This window comes from Archocentrus centrarchus, chromosome 2 (genome assembly GCF_007364275.1).
Source record: "Archocentrus centrarchus isolate MPI-CPG fArcCen1 chromosome 2, fArcCen1, whole genome shotgun sequence".
NCBI classification, from domain to species: Eukaryota; Metazoa; Chordata; class Actinopteri; order Cichliformes; family Cichlidae; genus Archocentrus; species Archocentrus centrarchus.
Genome location: NC_044347.1, coordinates 28,710,769 through 28,725,563, shown reverse-complemented (window position 1 = coordinate 28,725,563; position 14,795 = coordinate 28,710,769). Strand labels below are relative to the sequence as shown.

The following is a 14,795-nucleotide window of genomic DNA, read 5'->3' as shown; positions in this document are numbered from 1 at the left end:
AAGAGCATCTTCTCAAGTGCCATAACAACACTGAACCTCAATGTGCACTGCCCTCCCCCCAACCCCATCACCAATGCCACCCCATTTTCCACTCCTCCTTTTTGTCAATATTTTTTTCCTACTGTGCAATATTACAGTCATATGTGATACTTAATCCATGTGAAAAATTTTACATTATGAATGAATTTCAGTTTCAGATCTGTGAGGTTCTGGCTGGACTCTGAATATAAGTAGCTAATGAAACAGCTTGGAAATACAGAAGTGGGATGAGAGCAGGCTGACCCTGTCTTAATGCTGTTTTATTGCTGTCTCGATGCAACAAAACTGCTTAAAGATGGGAAACTGTGAGTGGTTGTAGACCTTGTCCTCATTTTCCAAGCAACGCTTTCAAAGGCAACAAGATAAGTTATTGCACATGGCTGCAATAATTTTGATCTCCAGCCACTGTTTTCTCTAGAGTGACTGTATCAGTACTGAACAGTAAATTACATAAGTTGAATCAAATGCACTGTAATTCATGCAGTGTAATCCAAATGCTTTCATACGTATCCATGCAATATGGATGAGAGCTTGGGTCACACTGGAATTGTGAGATGAAGCTGAAAAAAGGTTGTGCAGACAGAACTCCCCTTCTTATCACTTATTTGGTTAGTGAGTAATCTACTCAGAGGAGCCCCTCAGAGTGAGCTGACCAAAACATTTTGTCTTACCCTCTTTTACTCGAGTGCGCTCTCTCTCTCTCACACACACACACACACACACACACACACACACACACACACACACACACACACACACACACACACACACACACACACACACACACACACACACACAGACAGCTGCCTGATGCTTGCTCGTAGGTAAATAATTATATTTGCATTATATTTACCATGTGTAAGGCCAAAGTCCCTGTGAGCGTCTGTCAGCTGCTTGAGATGCTCCTTGATGGAGATCTATGAGAGAGGAAAAATACATTAACATATATTGATGTATGTATATTTTTTCCTATCCATATGCTCTACTATTAAAATTTATACTTTATACTCGAATCAACATCATAAATAATTTTAGTAATCAATTTGTCAGTTTAACCCACTAAAACCAGTGGTCAAGTATGTGCAAAACCAATATTTAATTTTATTTTCGGGTTACGTTAACCTCGGCCCTAATCCCTTAGATGAGTTCCCAGCGCAGCCAATTATATAAATTACTAGCTGCATAGAGATAGGGAACATAGAGATCATCATATTCTGGATAAAACCACTGCTTCATTTACTTATGTAGAATAGTAAAACTAAACACATGATATTGCTGTTACTAAAAGTAGTTAGTGACAGATAAAGCTGGGGAACACATAGCCAATAAACGTAATTTACGCTTTAGCTAAATTTGTTTGTAGCTATTTTACTAACTAGCTTTGACTTGATCTTTTGAGTCTTTTGGGTTTGTAGTTATAATTTGTATTTCAGAAATATACACTTTTATTGAATAATACTTTATCTACAAGTCTATTGAAACAAAGAGTCTTAATTAAATTTTAATTAAAAAAAATGTTCTGCATTAATATATATGCAGGGCACTAAAAATGTTAAATAATCTAGTTATTGTTAAAGAATTCCTTTATCAAACCAAATTATACTCTTATCAGTCCTTATACCTCCACAGATTAATACAGCTTACATGATCATGATTATGATGCCAATGGAAATACATTAGTGGGATGATTTCTATGCACAGCTCATGATATAGCCTTACAAAGACAGAACAACAGATGCAATGATGGAGGGAGACAGGGAAGGAGAAACACAGACAATCTTGGAGAGGATAATTAAATTTGTAGTGGCAGAACTAGAGGATGGAGTCTCCTGTGAGTCTCCTTCAGCACTGAAGGAGCTGTCTATCTAGAAAGAGTTGAAATAATTATACTATATTAGCATAGATCCATGGGTACACACAGAGGGGGAGGCTCAGCCTGGTGGGGTACACACATTTGCTCACAGACTATCACAAACTCTTAGCGTGTCATTGATTCGAATGTTAAAGCCTACTTTGCTGTGCTGTGTTTGGCACTGATTTTACAATTCATATTTTGTTTATCTTTGGATCAGTGATATACCTTATCAATTAACTTGGACAATTCTGATCATTTTGCCATAAATGTGTTCAAGGGACTGAACACTTTTGGAAGGAGAGTGATAAGACTCTAAAACCCTGAATGTTCTTGTAGTACAGACAAAGTAATATTTGCACACCAGTATCAGAGAGTCAATTGCCACAGGCTTCCAAACTTCAGACTAGCTCAAGATCAGTGCACAGAGAGCTTCATTAGATGGGTTTCCATGGCCGAAGAGCTGCATCCAAGCCTTACATCACCAAGCGCAATGCAAAACGTTGGATGCACTGGATACAGTGGTGTATAGACTATAGAGCAGTGGAGATGTGTTCTCTGGAGTGACAAATCACACTTCTGTCTGATGGATGCATCTGGGTTTGACGGTTGCCAGGAGAACAGTATTTGTCTGAGTGCACTGTGTCAACTGTAAAGTTTTGTGGAGGTGGAAATATGGTGTGGAGTTGTTTTTCAGGAGTTGGGCTTGGCCCCTCATTTCCAGAGGACAGAACTCTTAATGCTTCAGGATACCAAGATAATTTGGACAATTTCATGCTCCCAAATTTGTGGGAACTGTTTGGGGATGGCCCCTTCCTGTTCCAAAATGACTACATAACAACGCACAAAGCAGGTCCATAAAGACATTGATGAGCAAGTTTCGTATGGAAGAACTTGACTGACCTGCACAGAGTCCTGACCTCAACCCTATAGAACACCTTTGGGATGAATTAGCGCAGAGACTGTGAGCCAGGCCTTCTCATCCAACATCAGACACTGATGTTGGATGATATCACAAATGCTCTTCTGGAAGAATGGTCAAAAATTCCCATAAACACTCCTAAACTAGAAAAGTGGAAAAGTGGAAGCTGTTATAGCTGCAAAAGGTGGGCAGACATCATATTAAACCCCATGGATTAAGAACAGTATGTCACTCAAAATCATATTTGTGTGAAAGCAGAAGAGTGAATACTTTAGGCAATATAATGTATGTTTGTACAGATACAGTTTACATTTTCATTGAGAGTGAATAAGATTGGACCCCCCAACATAAATTCGGATGCAATAACTGAGCAACTGATCTTTGGCTTTACCCCCCCCAAAAACCCCCCCAAAAAAACCAAAAAAAGGAAAACAAAGCAAAAAACAAAACAAACACACAAACAAAAAGCAACCTAACAAAAAACCCCCAAACAAAACAGAGCAAAAAACAAAGCAAAACTCATTCACTTTCTATTGGGGCCTGAAATGGTAAGGCTGATATTGCTTGAACTTTGTCGGGAGCCTGGCTGACTGTTTATCCCTGGATGGTGTAATTATACTAAGCTACCTGACTGGCTGTCTATTCATTGTCAAGAAAGTAAACAATCTGCCTAAACAATTCCCCCCCCCCGAGAAAAATTTAAAAATAAACAAACATATTCTGATTGCATGGGGTCAGCAAACTGTTATTCTAACTGATACTGAAGAATTGAACTTCAGTATCATGCTATTTTAAAAGGAAAGCAAGGTGGTGTGGTGGTTAGCACCATTGCCTCACAGCTAGAATGACATCTGGAAGGTCTGGGTTTGATTCCACCTTGGCCCGGGCCTCTCTGGGTGGAGTTTGCATGTTCTCTGTGTGGGTTTCCTCCGGGTACTCCGGTTTTCTTCCCACAGTCCAAAGACATGCAGTTACTGGGGTAAGGTTAATTGGTGATTCTAAATTGCCCATAAGTGTGAATGTGAGTGTGAATGGTTGTCTGTCTCTCTGTGTTGGCCCTGCAACAGGCTGGTGACCTGTACAGGGTGTACCCTGCCTCTCGCCCTATGTCAGCTGGGATAGAAACTTCAGGGGACATGAAAAAGTATTGCTATCTGGAGGACAACTGCACTTTAACAATTTATTGGACAAATGTGCCATCATTAGAAAGTATAATCAAGCATAATAAAGCTCTGGAGCCTACGCGAGGATGAATACTTCACTGCAATACAGAGAAAACTAAACCTCAAAATCTGATACCTCATTAAGGCTTAATAATCTGAGAAATAATTCACATAAAATGCCAGCTGATGCTTACAGGGATGAGTCCAGTCCAGTAGTTTATAATCACCGACTCTTCCTGACACAATATTCAGTGATCTCATATTTTCAGGCAACACATGCAGTATGACCAGCATGCTGAGCTTTGGCAGACACTGATTAATGACTGATCTTTGCTGCAGGAAGAGTAAAGGTGAATCAGTGGAAGATTTAAAGCATCTCAACATTTTAAAAAAAATTTTTTTTTCACTCAAGTCTTGAAACTGAGGCACTGAGATGGATTGTTATCCTGTCTGAGTTGACAGATTGGCTGATTAATCATCCAGCCTTTCATCAACAATCCAATTGAGACAGCCGTTGATGGCCCAGTATCAAGGGAGTGTGTGTGATCCATGGTATGAGATGAAGAACAGATAGAGATATGACAATGTTGACTAGTTTGACTATTTATATTTTGTAGCTTTGATGTGACATGAAACCAAACGGTAAAATTACCTTTGCATCCACCTCACCCAGTCCATTCCTGCCTGAGTTGTTTTTTCCCGTATCCACAGTAACCTAATTAGAATTGTACAAGAGGAGTGGTTCTGTTGAGGAAGGTTAGGTCACAATTACCTAGAATGCACTGTGTTCCTATGCCAACCAATCAGCCTTTTATGGAACAATAGAACATCGTGAACTGACTAAAGTAACCTGAGTGTGCAGGTAACTCCTACCCCCACTCTCTCTCTCTCTCTCTCTCTCTCTCTCCCACACACACACATGTGCACAAAAAACACAAGTACTCATCTAAAATTCAAGTAATTAAATGAGAAAACATGAAAGCACAACACACGCAGAATGTACTGGACTGTGAGACAGTGTTTCCACCTGCCAACACATACACACATGTGCACTGTTAGAAGCAATGCCAGATTTCTTGGGCAAGCATGCAACTCTCCATGAACCACTTGCAATGGAAAGTGACTTTTCAAAAAACCAAAAAAAAAAACAAACAAACTGGCACTTAAATCCTCTTTTCTGTCCAAAGAAAATCCTTCTGCTCTGTGCAAAATGTTTAACAAGAAAGACTACTGTTTCCTAACACAAAGACATATGGTCTATCTGTTAAAAGTTAATAAATTCAAGTAAAAATTATTCCCCTTTACATAAATAAAAGAATACAAAATTTTGGTTAAATTTTGTTTAACTGATTGATGACTTTTAAATTCAATTCAGCTTCAAGCTTGTGAAGCTGGCTAGCTAAGCATCAACATGTTATTGCCTGTTAGGTTCCCTGTTTGCACTGCTTATTAAAAACACTGGCAAACCCCAATGCTATGCACACAAGACAGGGAACATATGAACATACAAACATACATAGATACGCTACAGTCATTATATTATGATACTATATTCCATTCTGTATGACTTTACATTCGGTGCTCATGAACTGTCAAATGTACAAATATAAACGATTGAGGATTTATATAGAATATTGGTATACATCAGATAGATATTGGCACTCATAGTGCCCTAGGCAATGTTTATGCAAAGTTTTATCAAGATTAGTCCACTCGTCTGGAGAGAGAGAACATACAAACAAACATTGTCCTGCATACATACATACACTGCTCAAAAAATAAAGGGAACACTCAAATAACACATCCTAGATCTGAATGAATGAAATATTCTAATTGAATACTTTGTTCTGTACAAAGTTGAATGTGCTGACAACAAAATCACATAAAAATCATCAATGGAAATCAAATTTATTAACCAATGGAGGCATGAATTTGGAGTCACACAGAAAATTAAAGTGGAAAAACACACTACAGGCTGATCCAACTTTGATGTAATGTCCTTAAAACAAGTCAAAATGAGGCTCAGTATTGTGTGTGGCCTCCACGTGCCTGTATGACCTCCCTACAATGCCTGGGCATGCTCCTGATGAGGTGGCGGATGGTCTCCTGAGGGATCTCCTCCCAGACCTGGACTAAAGCATCCGCCAACTCCTGGACAGTCTGTGGTGCAACGTGACGTTGGTGGTTGGAGCGAGACATGATGTCCCAGATGTGCTCAATGGGATTCAGGTCTGGGGAATGGGCGGGCCAGTCCATAGCTTCAATGCCTTCATCCTGCAGGAACTGCTGACACACTCCAGCCACATGAGGTCTAGCATTGTCCTGCATTAGGAGGAACCCAGGGCCAACCGCACCAGCATATGGTCTCACAAGGGGTCTGAGGATCTCATCTCGGTACCTAATGGCAGTCATGCTACCTCTGGCGAGCACATGGAGGGCTGTGCGGCCCTCCAAAGAAATGCCACCCCACACCATTACTGACCCACTGCCAAACCGGTCATGCTGAAGGATGTTGCAGGCAGCAGATCGCTCTCCACGGCGTCTCCAGACTCTGTCACGTCTGTCACATGTGCTCAGTGTGAACCTGCTTTCATCTGTGAAGAGCACAGGTCACCAGTGGCAAATTTGCCAATCCTGGTGTTCTCTGGCAAATGCCAAGCGTCCTGCACGGTGTTGGGCTGTGAGCACAATCCCCATCTGTGGACGTTGGGCCCTCACACCATCCTTGTGGAGTCGGTTTCTAACCGTTTGTGCAGACACATGCACATTTGTGGCCTGCTGGAGGTCATTTTGCAGGGCTCTGGCAGTGCTCCTTCTGTTCCTCCTTGCACAAAGGCGGAGGTAGCGGTCCTGCTGCTGGGTTGTTGCCCTCCTACGGCCTCCTCCATGTCTCCTGGTGTCCTGGCCTGTCTCCTGGTAGCACCTCCAGCCTCTGGATGCTATGCTGACAGACACAGCAAACCTTCTTGCCACAGCTCGCATTGATGTGCCATCCTGGATGAGCTGCATTACCTGAGCCACTTGTGTGGGTTGTAGAGTCCGTCTCATTCTACCATGAGTGTGAAAGCACCACCAACATTCAAAAGTGACCAAAACATCAGCCAGAAAGCCTAGGTACTGAGAAGTGGTCTGTGGTCCCCACCTGCAGAACCACTCCTTATTGAGTGTCAGTTAAACCTGTGGGATATTGATCTGTTAATATCCCATCAGTTAAGTAGCAGAAGGGGTTGTTAATCAGTTTCAGCTGCTTTATATTTATGAAATTAACAACAGGTGCACTAGAATGCACAAATGCATGAATAGTTTAAAAGGTGGAGGCTACTGACATTTTTTACCTCCTCATCCTTTCTGACTGTTTGTTCACAAGTATGGCATTTGGCTAGGTTCAGTATCACTACTGCACAGGTAGTCCAACTCCTCCAGGATGGCACATCAATACGTGCCAATGCGAGAAAGTCTGCTGTGTTTCACAGCACAGTCTAAAGAGCATGAAGTGGATTCCAGGAGACAGGCAGTTACTCTAGGAGAGCTGGACAGGGCTGTAAAAGGTCCTTAACCCATCAACAAGACTGGTATCTGCTCCTTTGTGTACAGAGGAACAGGATGAGCACTGCCAGAGCCGTACAAAATGAACTCCAGCAGGCCACTGGTGTGAATGAACAATCAGAAACAAACTTCATGAGGGTGGCCTGAGGGTCTGACATCCTCTAGTGGGCCCTGTGCTCAAAGCCTGACACAGTGGAGCCCGACTGGCATTTGCCAGAGAACGCCAGAATTGGCAGGTCCACCACTGGTGCCCTGTACTTTTCACATTGAATCTGAGCGCATGTGACAGACGTGAAAGGGTCTGGAGAAGGCATGAAGAACATTATGCTGCCTGTAGAATAGTTCAGGACCAGTTTGATGGTGGGTCACTGATGGCCTGAGAAAGCATATCCATGGAGGGATGCACAAACCTCTTCAGGCTAAGACATCACTTAAATGTAATTGTCTTGTGCTTATGTTATTTCTTGTATAATTTTCATTTATTTAATAGTATATTTAATTGTATTCTTAGTTTCTAGCGCTTTAGTTGAGGTCCTCCCTCTGTGTCTGTGTTTTCCATGTTTGTTATCATTTCCTGGCTTATTTCATGAGTTGTCGTTTGGTTTTTCTTCCTGTGTCTTGCCCTCCCTAGAAGCATCCCCAGCCAGGGAATCCTAAGTGTCCTATGAATACTGAGTGTCCTGAGTCAGAGCTGCAGCAGCCCGGGTATCCAGGGAATGCCGAGAGAGGGCTGCAGGGGTCTCTGTCATTTATGACTTCAATTGGCCTCCTGAGAGGCTCCACCTTATTTGCCGACACCAGACTCCAGCCATGCCACCCGAGGGTCTTCTTCACTGTCGCTGGGCTATGACTGAGCCACTAGAGGTGTCTACTTGCCTCCACTGCTGCTGACCAAGTGGTTGGCCCCCAGAGGTGCTTCGTCTCTGTTGCTGGCCTCCCAGCTGGCCTCTCGGCCAGCCCCCTAGAATTACTTAATTTACCCCTTGCCCTTTGGTGTCTCCTCTAGGTATTGTGTTCCTTGTTCCACGTTTTCCTGAGAGTCCTTGTTCTTTGGATTGTTTGTCCTATTAAGTATCTCCATGTTTTTTGTATTCTGAGAGTTCAGCAATAAAACTGCCGTTTGAGGTTATGTCTGTCTCTCGAGTCCTACATTTGGGTCCACATCCTGCCTGCCATACTGCTGTCCCTTGACAGCGGATGCATATGCATGTGCGTGTGTCTGTATGTGTGTGAACATCTGGTCAGGTGTGAACTTCAGAGGCACTGGCCTTCTGCTCCTGTCATTGTGGTGTCACTGTGGTATACATCTCAGCCTGGGATGCTTTGGTATTAGCTGGTCTCCGTTGCAGCTCATTGGTGCTATCTGTCATGCTTAGTTATGGTCACTGTTTGACTTCCAGCACGACTGCAAATGGGTTTATTGAGACTGATAGAAGCACACTCTGGGGCGACTCTGATTGCCAATACTTGGTTGGCGATCAGAGTCATTATTTTCCATGAAGTAACACACACACACGCGCACACACACACACACACACACACACACACACACACACACACACACACACACACACACACACACACACACACACACACACACACACACACTCCAAACGTCTTTGTTAATGAGTATATGGCAACCTGAAAAAGTTTCTTTATCATTGTTACGCCTCATAAGAGCACTAACAGTTGCCTTTTCACTTTCATCGTTTGTTATAATTCTTGGAGGAAATCTCCCTTTCGTTGTGTATCTGCATTCTATTTTTGAGGTTTTTGGGGGTTTTTTTTTAGCTTTTCTAGTTCCTACCTCTGTTTTGGTGCTCTCTGGGACAAGAGGACATTTTGACTGAGGACTATACAGGGATTAGTTTAGAGGTAAGTGCATATTGTTACAGTACAAGCAACCTGCAGCAGATTTAAAAAAACTGCAAACATCAGCAGTGTAATAAATATACAGTTCTTAAAGTGTAGCAAAACCTGGCAAAATCAACTAACAGTGCAGTCCAGGATTTAATAAAGCCGAAAGAAATATTCGAGACCATGTTAACTCATCCACTTAAACTGATTTAAATTTCTTTCGCATGTAGGTTCTCTGTCAAACTTCTCTTCTCAAAAAGGTCTTAGGAGAGAGATTTTACTGACTTAGGGCCAGTAATTTTACTGACTTGGGGTCTTGAAGGAATATAGTGCTGTGAAAGTGTATTTTTCCTTTTCTTGATTTCTTATTTTTTCATTTTTGTCACACTTAAATTGTTCATATTATCAAACAAATTTTAAAAATAACCCAAGCAAAGACAAAATGAAATTTTGTATGAATATTACTGGGTTCATCCATATTTCAAATACACAGAATTGAAAATTTTTATAATTTAATATTAACAATATCACTAACTACTATTTTTATTGCTTGTGTTGTGGCTCAAGGAGGGTGTCGCCCTAGTGCCCTCTATTATCTATTATCTAAATCCAACTCCAGACTACTTATAATAGTAACTGAGCTTTTCAAAGCACAGAAGCACCTATTTAACTACTTTGGTCTGGGGCGTTACAGGTTATTTTCATGAATAGCAATGCAAAATGTACATCAGTTAGATCTGACATTTGTCCTTTTTTTCTGCTGCGACGCCCTTTGAGGGTTCTGGGCTACTTCCTCATTGTAGAGAAGTCATGAGAGGAAAGGGTTGCAGCTGTGCTGGTTGATGATATTTAGGCTGCCGGTATCATTACTGGCTCTCCTTGAGGTTTGGTGTTTCTTTGAATCATTTCACATCACACATCCAGACACTGCACACACTACTGACTTACATAGTTTTGATTATGTTTGTTCTGTAAATAAACATTTTCTTTAACTGTCATGTGTGGCCTTCTCCAGTTTGGTCCTTCCCTTGAGCTGGGCTGTGACACCACTTAAAGAACTAACATCTTCCACAGTACTATACAATAAACGCTGTTTCTTCATCTTCCACCTCTCTTCTATGGCTCAACTCACAAGAACAGTTTTGGGACAGGTAGTTTAGGTATTCATTACTATGATGTCATTCAGAAATATACAAATACAATGATCAAATGAATCTCATTTGATAAGTCAATTAGAAACATTCAAAAGTCTGCAGACTGGTTCTATGTCTCATTTCATATACTAAGATTACTTCAGTGTATGGCACTGCAATTGTACTATATGGAAGTACTCATTTAGATATTGTTATATCCATATTACATCGATCAAGCATAACATTATGACCTAATATTGTGTTGGCCTCCTTTTTCTGTCAAAATAGCATTCAGCTGATTCAAAATGCTGCAGCTAGAGTACTGATGGGGGCTAGAAAGCCATACTGGCTTCTCTTCATTGGCTCCCTGTTAAATCCAGAATAGAATTTAAAATTCTTCTTCTTCTCACATACAACGTCTTGAATAATCAGACCCCATCTTATCTTAAAGACCTCATAGTATGGGAGGTGGGAGGTTGAGCCTTCAGCTTTCAGGCCCCTCTTCTGTGGATCCATCTCCCAGTTTGGATTCGGGAAACAGACACCCTCTTTATTTTTAAGATTAGGCTTAAGACTTTGCTTTTTGATAAAGCTTATCGTTAGGGCTGGATCGGGTGACCCTGAACCCCTTAGTTATGTGCAATAGACATAGGCTGCTGGGGGCTTTCCATGATGCACTGAGTGTTTCTTCTTCATTCACCTCTTTTGACTCTGGTTATACACCACTTGCATTTAATCATTAGTTATTATTGATCTTTGGCTCTCTTCCACAGCATGTCTTTTGTCCTGTTTCTCACCTCAACGCCAACCGGTCGCAGCAGATGACTGCCCCTCCCTGAGCCTGGTTCTGCTGGAGGTTTCCTCTTGTTAAAAGGGAGTTTTTCCACTGTTGCCAAGTGCTGCTCATAGGGGGTTGTTTTGACTGTTGGGTTTTCTCTGTAATTGTTGAAGGGTATTTATCTTACAATATAAAGCGCCTTGAGGCGACTGTTTGTTGTGATTTGGTGCTATATAAATAAAATTCAACTGAATTGAATTTGTTTTGCTCTTCAAACCATTCCTATGGTGGCAGGGCACATTATCCTGAAAGAGGCCACAGAAATGAATTGAATTGAATTGAATTGAACTGAAATCATTAATTCAATTCACTTCACTTCACTTCAATTCAATTCAATTCAATTCAATTCAATTCAATTCAATTCAATTCAATTCAATTCAATAGCGCCAAATCACAACAATCAGTCACCTCAAGGCACTTTATAGTGTACGGTAAAGATCATGTAATGATACAGAGAAAACCCAACAATCAAAATGACCCTCTATGAGCAAGCACTTGGCAACTGTGGTAAGGAAAAACTCCTTTTTAACAAGAAGAAACTTCTGGCAGTGATGTAAAAGAAAACATGATTCATCAGAGAGGTCACCTCCTTCTACTGCTCTGTGGTCCAGTTCTGATGCTCACATGACCATTGGTCCCACCTTTGGCGGTGGGCAGGGGTCAGCATGGGTATTCTGACTGGTCTGTGGCTATGCAGCCCTAATACACAACAAACTGCAATGCTCTGTGTATTCTGACACCTTTCTATCAGAACAAGTATTAAAATTTTCAGCAATTTGAGCTACAGTTACTCATTTGTTGGTTTGGACCACGTGGGCCAATCTTCATTTCCCACGTGCATTAATTAGCCTTGGCCACCCATGACCCTGTTGCTGGTTTACCACTGTTCCTTCCTTGGACCCCTTTTGATAGATACTGATCACTGCAGACTCTGCAGTGATCAGTATCAAGCAGTTTTGGAGATGCTCTGACCCAGCCATTTAACTGTCACAATTTGGCCCTTTTCAAACTTGTTCAAATGCTTACACTTGCTCATTTTTACTGCTTCTAACACGCCAACTTTGAGGACAAAATATTCACGTGTATTTATCGAAAAGGAAGGCTGCAACACTGGCTGTGATAGCTGTTGCAATTGATGTCCCTCCCAGCACATACAGCTGCAGCTTCTGTTGTTTACCCAAGATGGCGACCACTGAGTGCAAGAAATCCACAGCATTGTTTTTGACTATTATAATTACACTATTTGAATTACACAAATTACACACAATGGTGAAGCGCATAATGGTACTTCACTGTGAAAGCATTTCTCCACTCAAAAGCAAATGTGCATGACATAACTTGTGTTTGTAACTCATTTCTGATGGTAACATTAGTTTTATTGGTTCACTAGCTGCAGCTCTTAAATTCAGGGGAAAAAAAAATCCCCTGTTTTCTCTAAGAAATGAAAAGCTGCTTTTTTTTCATTTCAAGGGCATCTTATTTAAAAAAAAGGAACAAAACCAATTTTTTGTCACAAAAAGGGAAACTGTCAGTTGTAGGAAAGGAAAGTGGGGTGAGGTTATGGATGCAGTCAGCTGCAAAAACAGATTTTATGAGTTTTAATCTCTAATGGTGTCAGACGAAAATGTCAAAGGTACAACAGATAATAGCTAACTAACTATCATGAATTAAAATATAAAGGTGCAACAGGTTTTTGGTTTAACAGGCGCAAACATTAGTCCTGGCATGAGTTTATCTGATTTCTGATGCTTCTACATTTGTGGAAGTGTGTGTATGTGTGCATTAGTCAGTACCTGGAGCAAGCTCCATCGTGTGTTAAGATCTTCAATGCGTTCCAGATTTCTAGATGATAACTGGATATCAGAAAGATTGAAAGTAGACGCTAACTGGTTCATGTGCGTCACATCATCCTTAATTGGCGCAATTTCTTCCTGAAACTCCTGAAAGATAGGTACATACAGTCATACACATATAGAAACACACCCAAAATTTTACTTCTAAATGCATCTGTTTTTTTTTTCTACCTTTATTTTAACAAGTAAAATGTTTGAGAACTGGTTCTTATTTACAAATATGACCTGGCATCTGTCACATAAAACCCAGTTTCCTTCTTGTTTAATGCAAGAAATGGTATGGATGCAGCTTTTAAGTATTTTTGCTAAGCTAAACTTGTATAAATACTTTTTAAATAAGAGAATGGCATTGATTTTCCCTTCCAAAATCAATAAACATTTAAGGTGATTAAAATCAGGAGGAAATTGAAAATTATATTTGCAATAGATTCTGTAAGAGCCTACTTTCAACAGGTTTTAACACCAAGTATTAGGATATGTATGCATATGCAAAAATACATTAACCCTCCAAGGTCTAAGTCATCATATGCAATAACCCTAGCCTTGAACCTTAACCCCATGTTGTGGAGTCAGGCAAAAAGTAATTCTCTGTCAATTAAAATGATTTTTTTTCTTTTTCTCCTGATTGTTAAGACTTGGGAAAACAATTTTTAACAAGAACAAAAATTATATATACTTATAGCAAGATTAGTTTTAGAGTTACAAATGAGGTATCAACATAGGCAGTATAAAATATAGACATAGCTTCCAGATATGAAAAGGGAGGTTAATGTGAAAGTGTTAAACCTGGATTCTTTTTAATGGCCACCAGGGCCCCCCAAGGCTGCAAAAAGACTTCAAGTTGTATAGAAGTCTGTTGGAAAACTGCCCATAGTTTCCTTGCTCTGTGACCTCAGTAAACTTTACTGTACAGCAAACTTTACTGATTATTTTATAGACAAAATTGTTATCTTCAGGTCATATTGAACAAAACAAGCCCACTTTGTAAATTATGGTCATTCAAGAGTCAGAAAAGAGGATTATCCAAAATATAGTCTTTGGCTAATGACTTGTCAATCCCAAACTCAGCTCAGCTCAAGCCTTCATAACAGGACTTCCCTAATCAATGGGTGATGTCACCGCATCTATATTAACATTTTATACTGTCTATGGGTATGAAACAGAATACTACATTTAAGTGAGAGTCACTCAGTCTCACCTTGACTCTGTCAATATGGTCCGGCAACGAGTCAATCAGGATATCTCCTACAGGTTCCCACGCATCCTTTACCATCTCTGCCTGTCTCAGCTGTCCATCCAGCAGGTCCTCTGCCTTCTGTAGCTCCATCAGCTTGTCCAGGGCCAACTCCAATCTCCTCTGCCAGTCAGCTGAGTCAGCATTGAGCCGATCCCACTTGCTTATCATGTCGTCTGCCTCTTTGCGCAGGATTCGCCCCACATTATGTGCACGCTCCTCTGGGCTGATAGCTAAAGGTTACGTAAAGAACAGATGCAGAAAAAGTTGCTGATAATCTGGCTTCAAAACCCTACTTAAGTGTAAGTATGCATGTAAACTGCTCAAAAAAAAAAAAAAAAAATGAAAGGAACACTTT

The 14,795-nt window shown here is 40.8% G+C and overlaps 1 protein-coding gene across 1 annotated transcript in view; it reads right to left on the bottom strand.

Annotated features, from left to right (window-relative positions):
• The window catches only part of dmd (dystrophin), a 387,210-nt gene that overhangs the window by 64,490 nt on the left and 307,925 nt on the right, over window positions 1–14,795 (bottom strand). The window contains exons 65-67 of the mRNA XM_030747286.1: window positions 14,402–14,670; window positions 13,144–13,290; window positions 893–956 (exon numbers count right to left, since the gene is read on the bottom strand). Of these exons, the coding sequence (XP_030603146.1) occupies window positions 893–956; window positions 13,144–13,290; window positions 14,402–14,670 (480 nt within the window). The remainder of the gene's footprint in view (window positions 1–892; window positions 957–13,143; window positions 13,291–14,401; window positions 14,671–14,795) is intronic.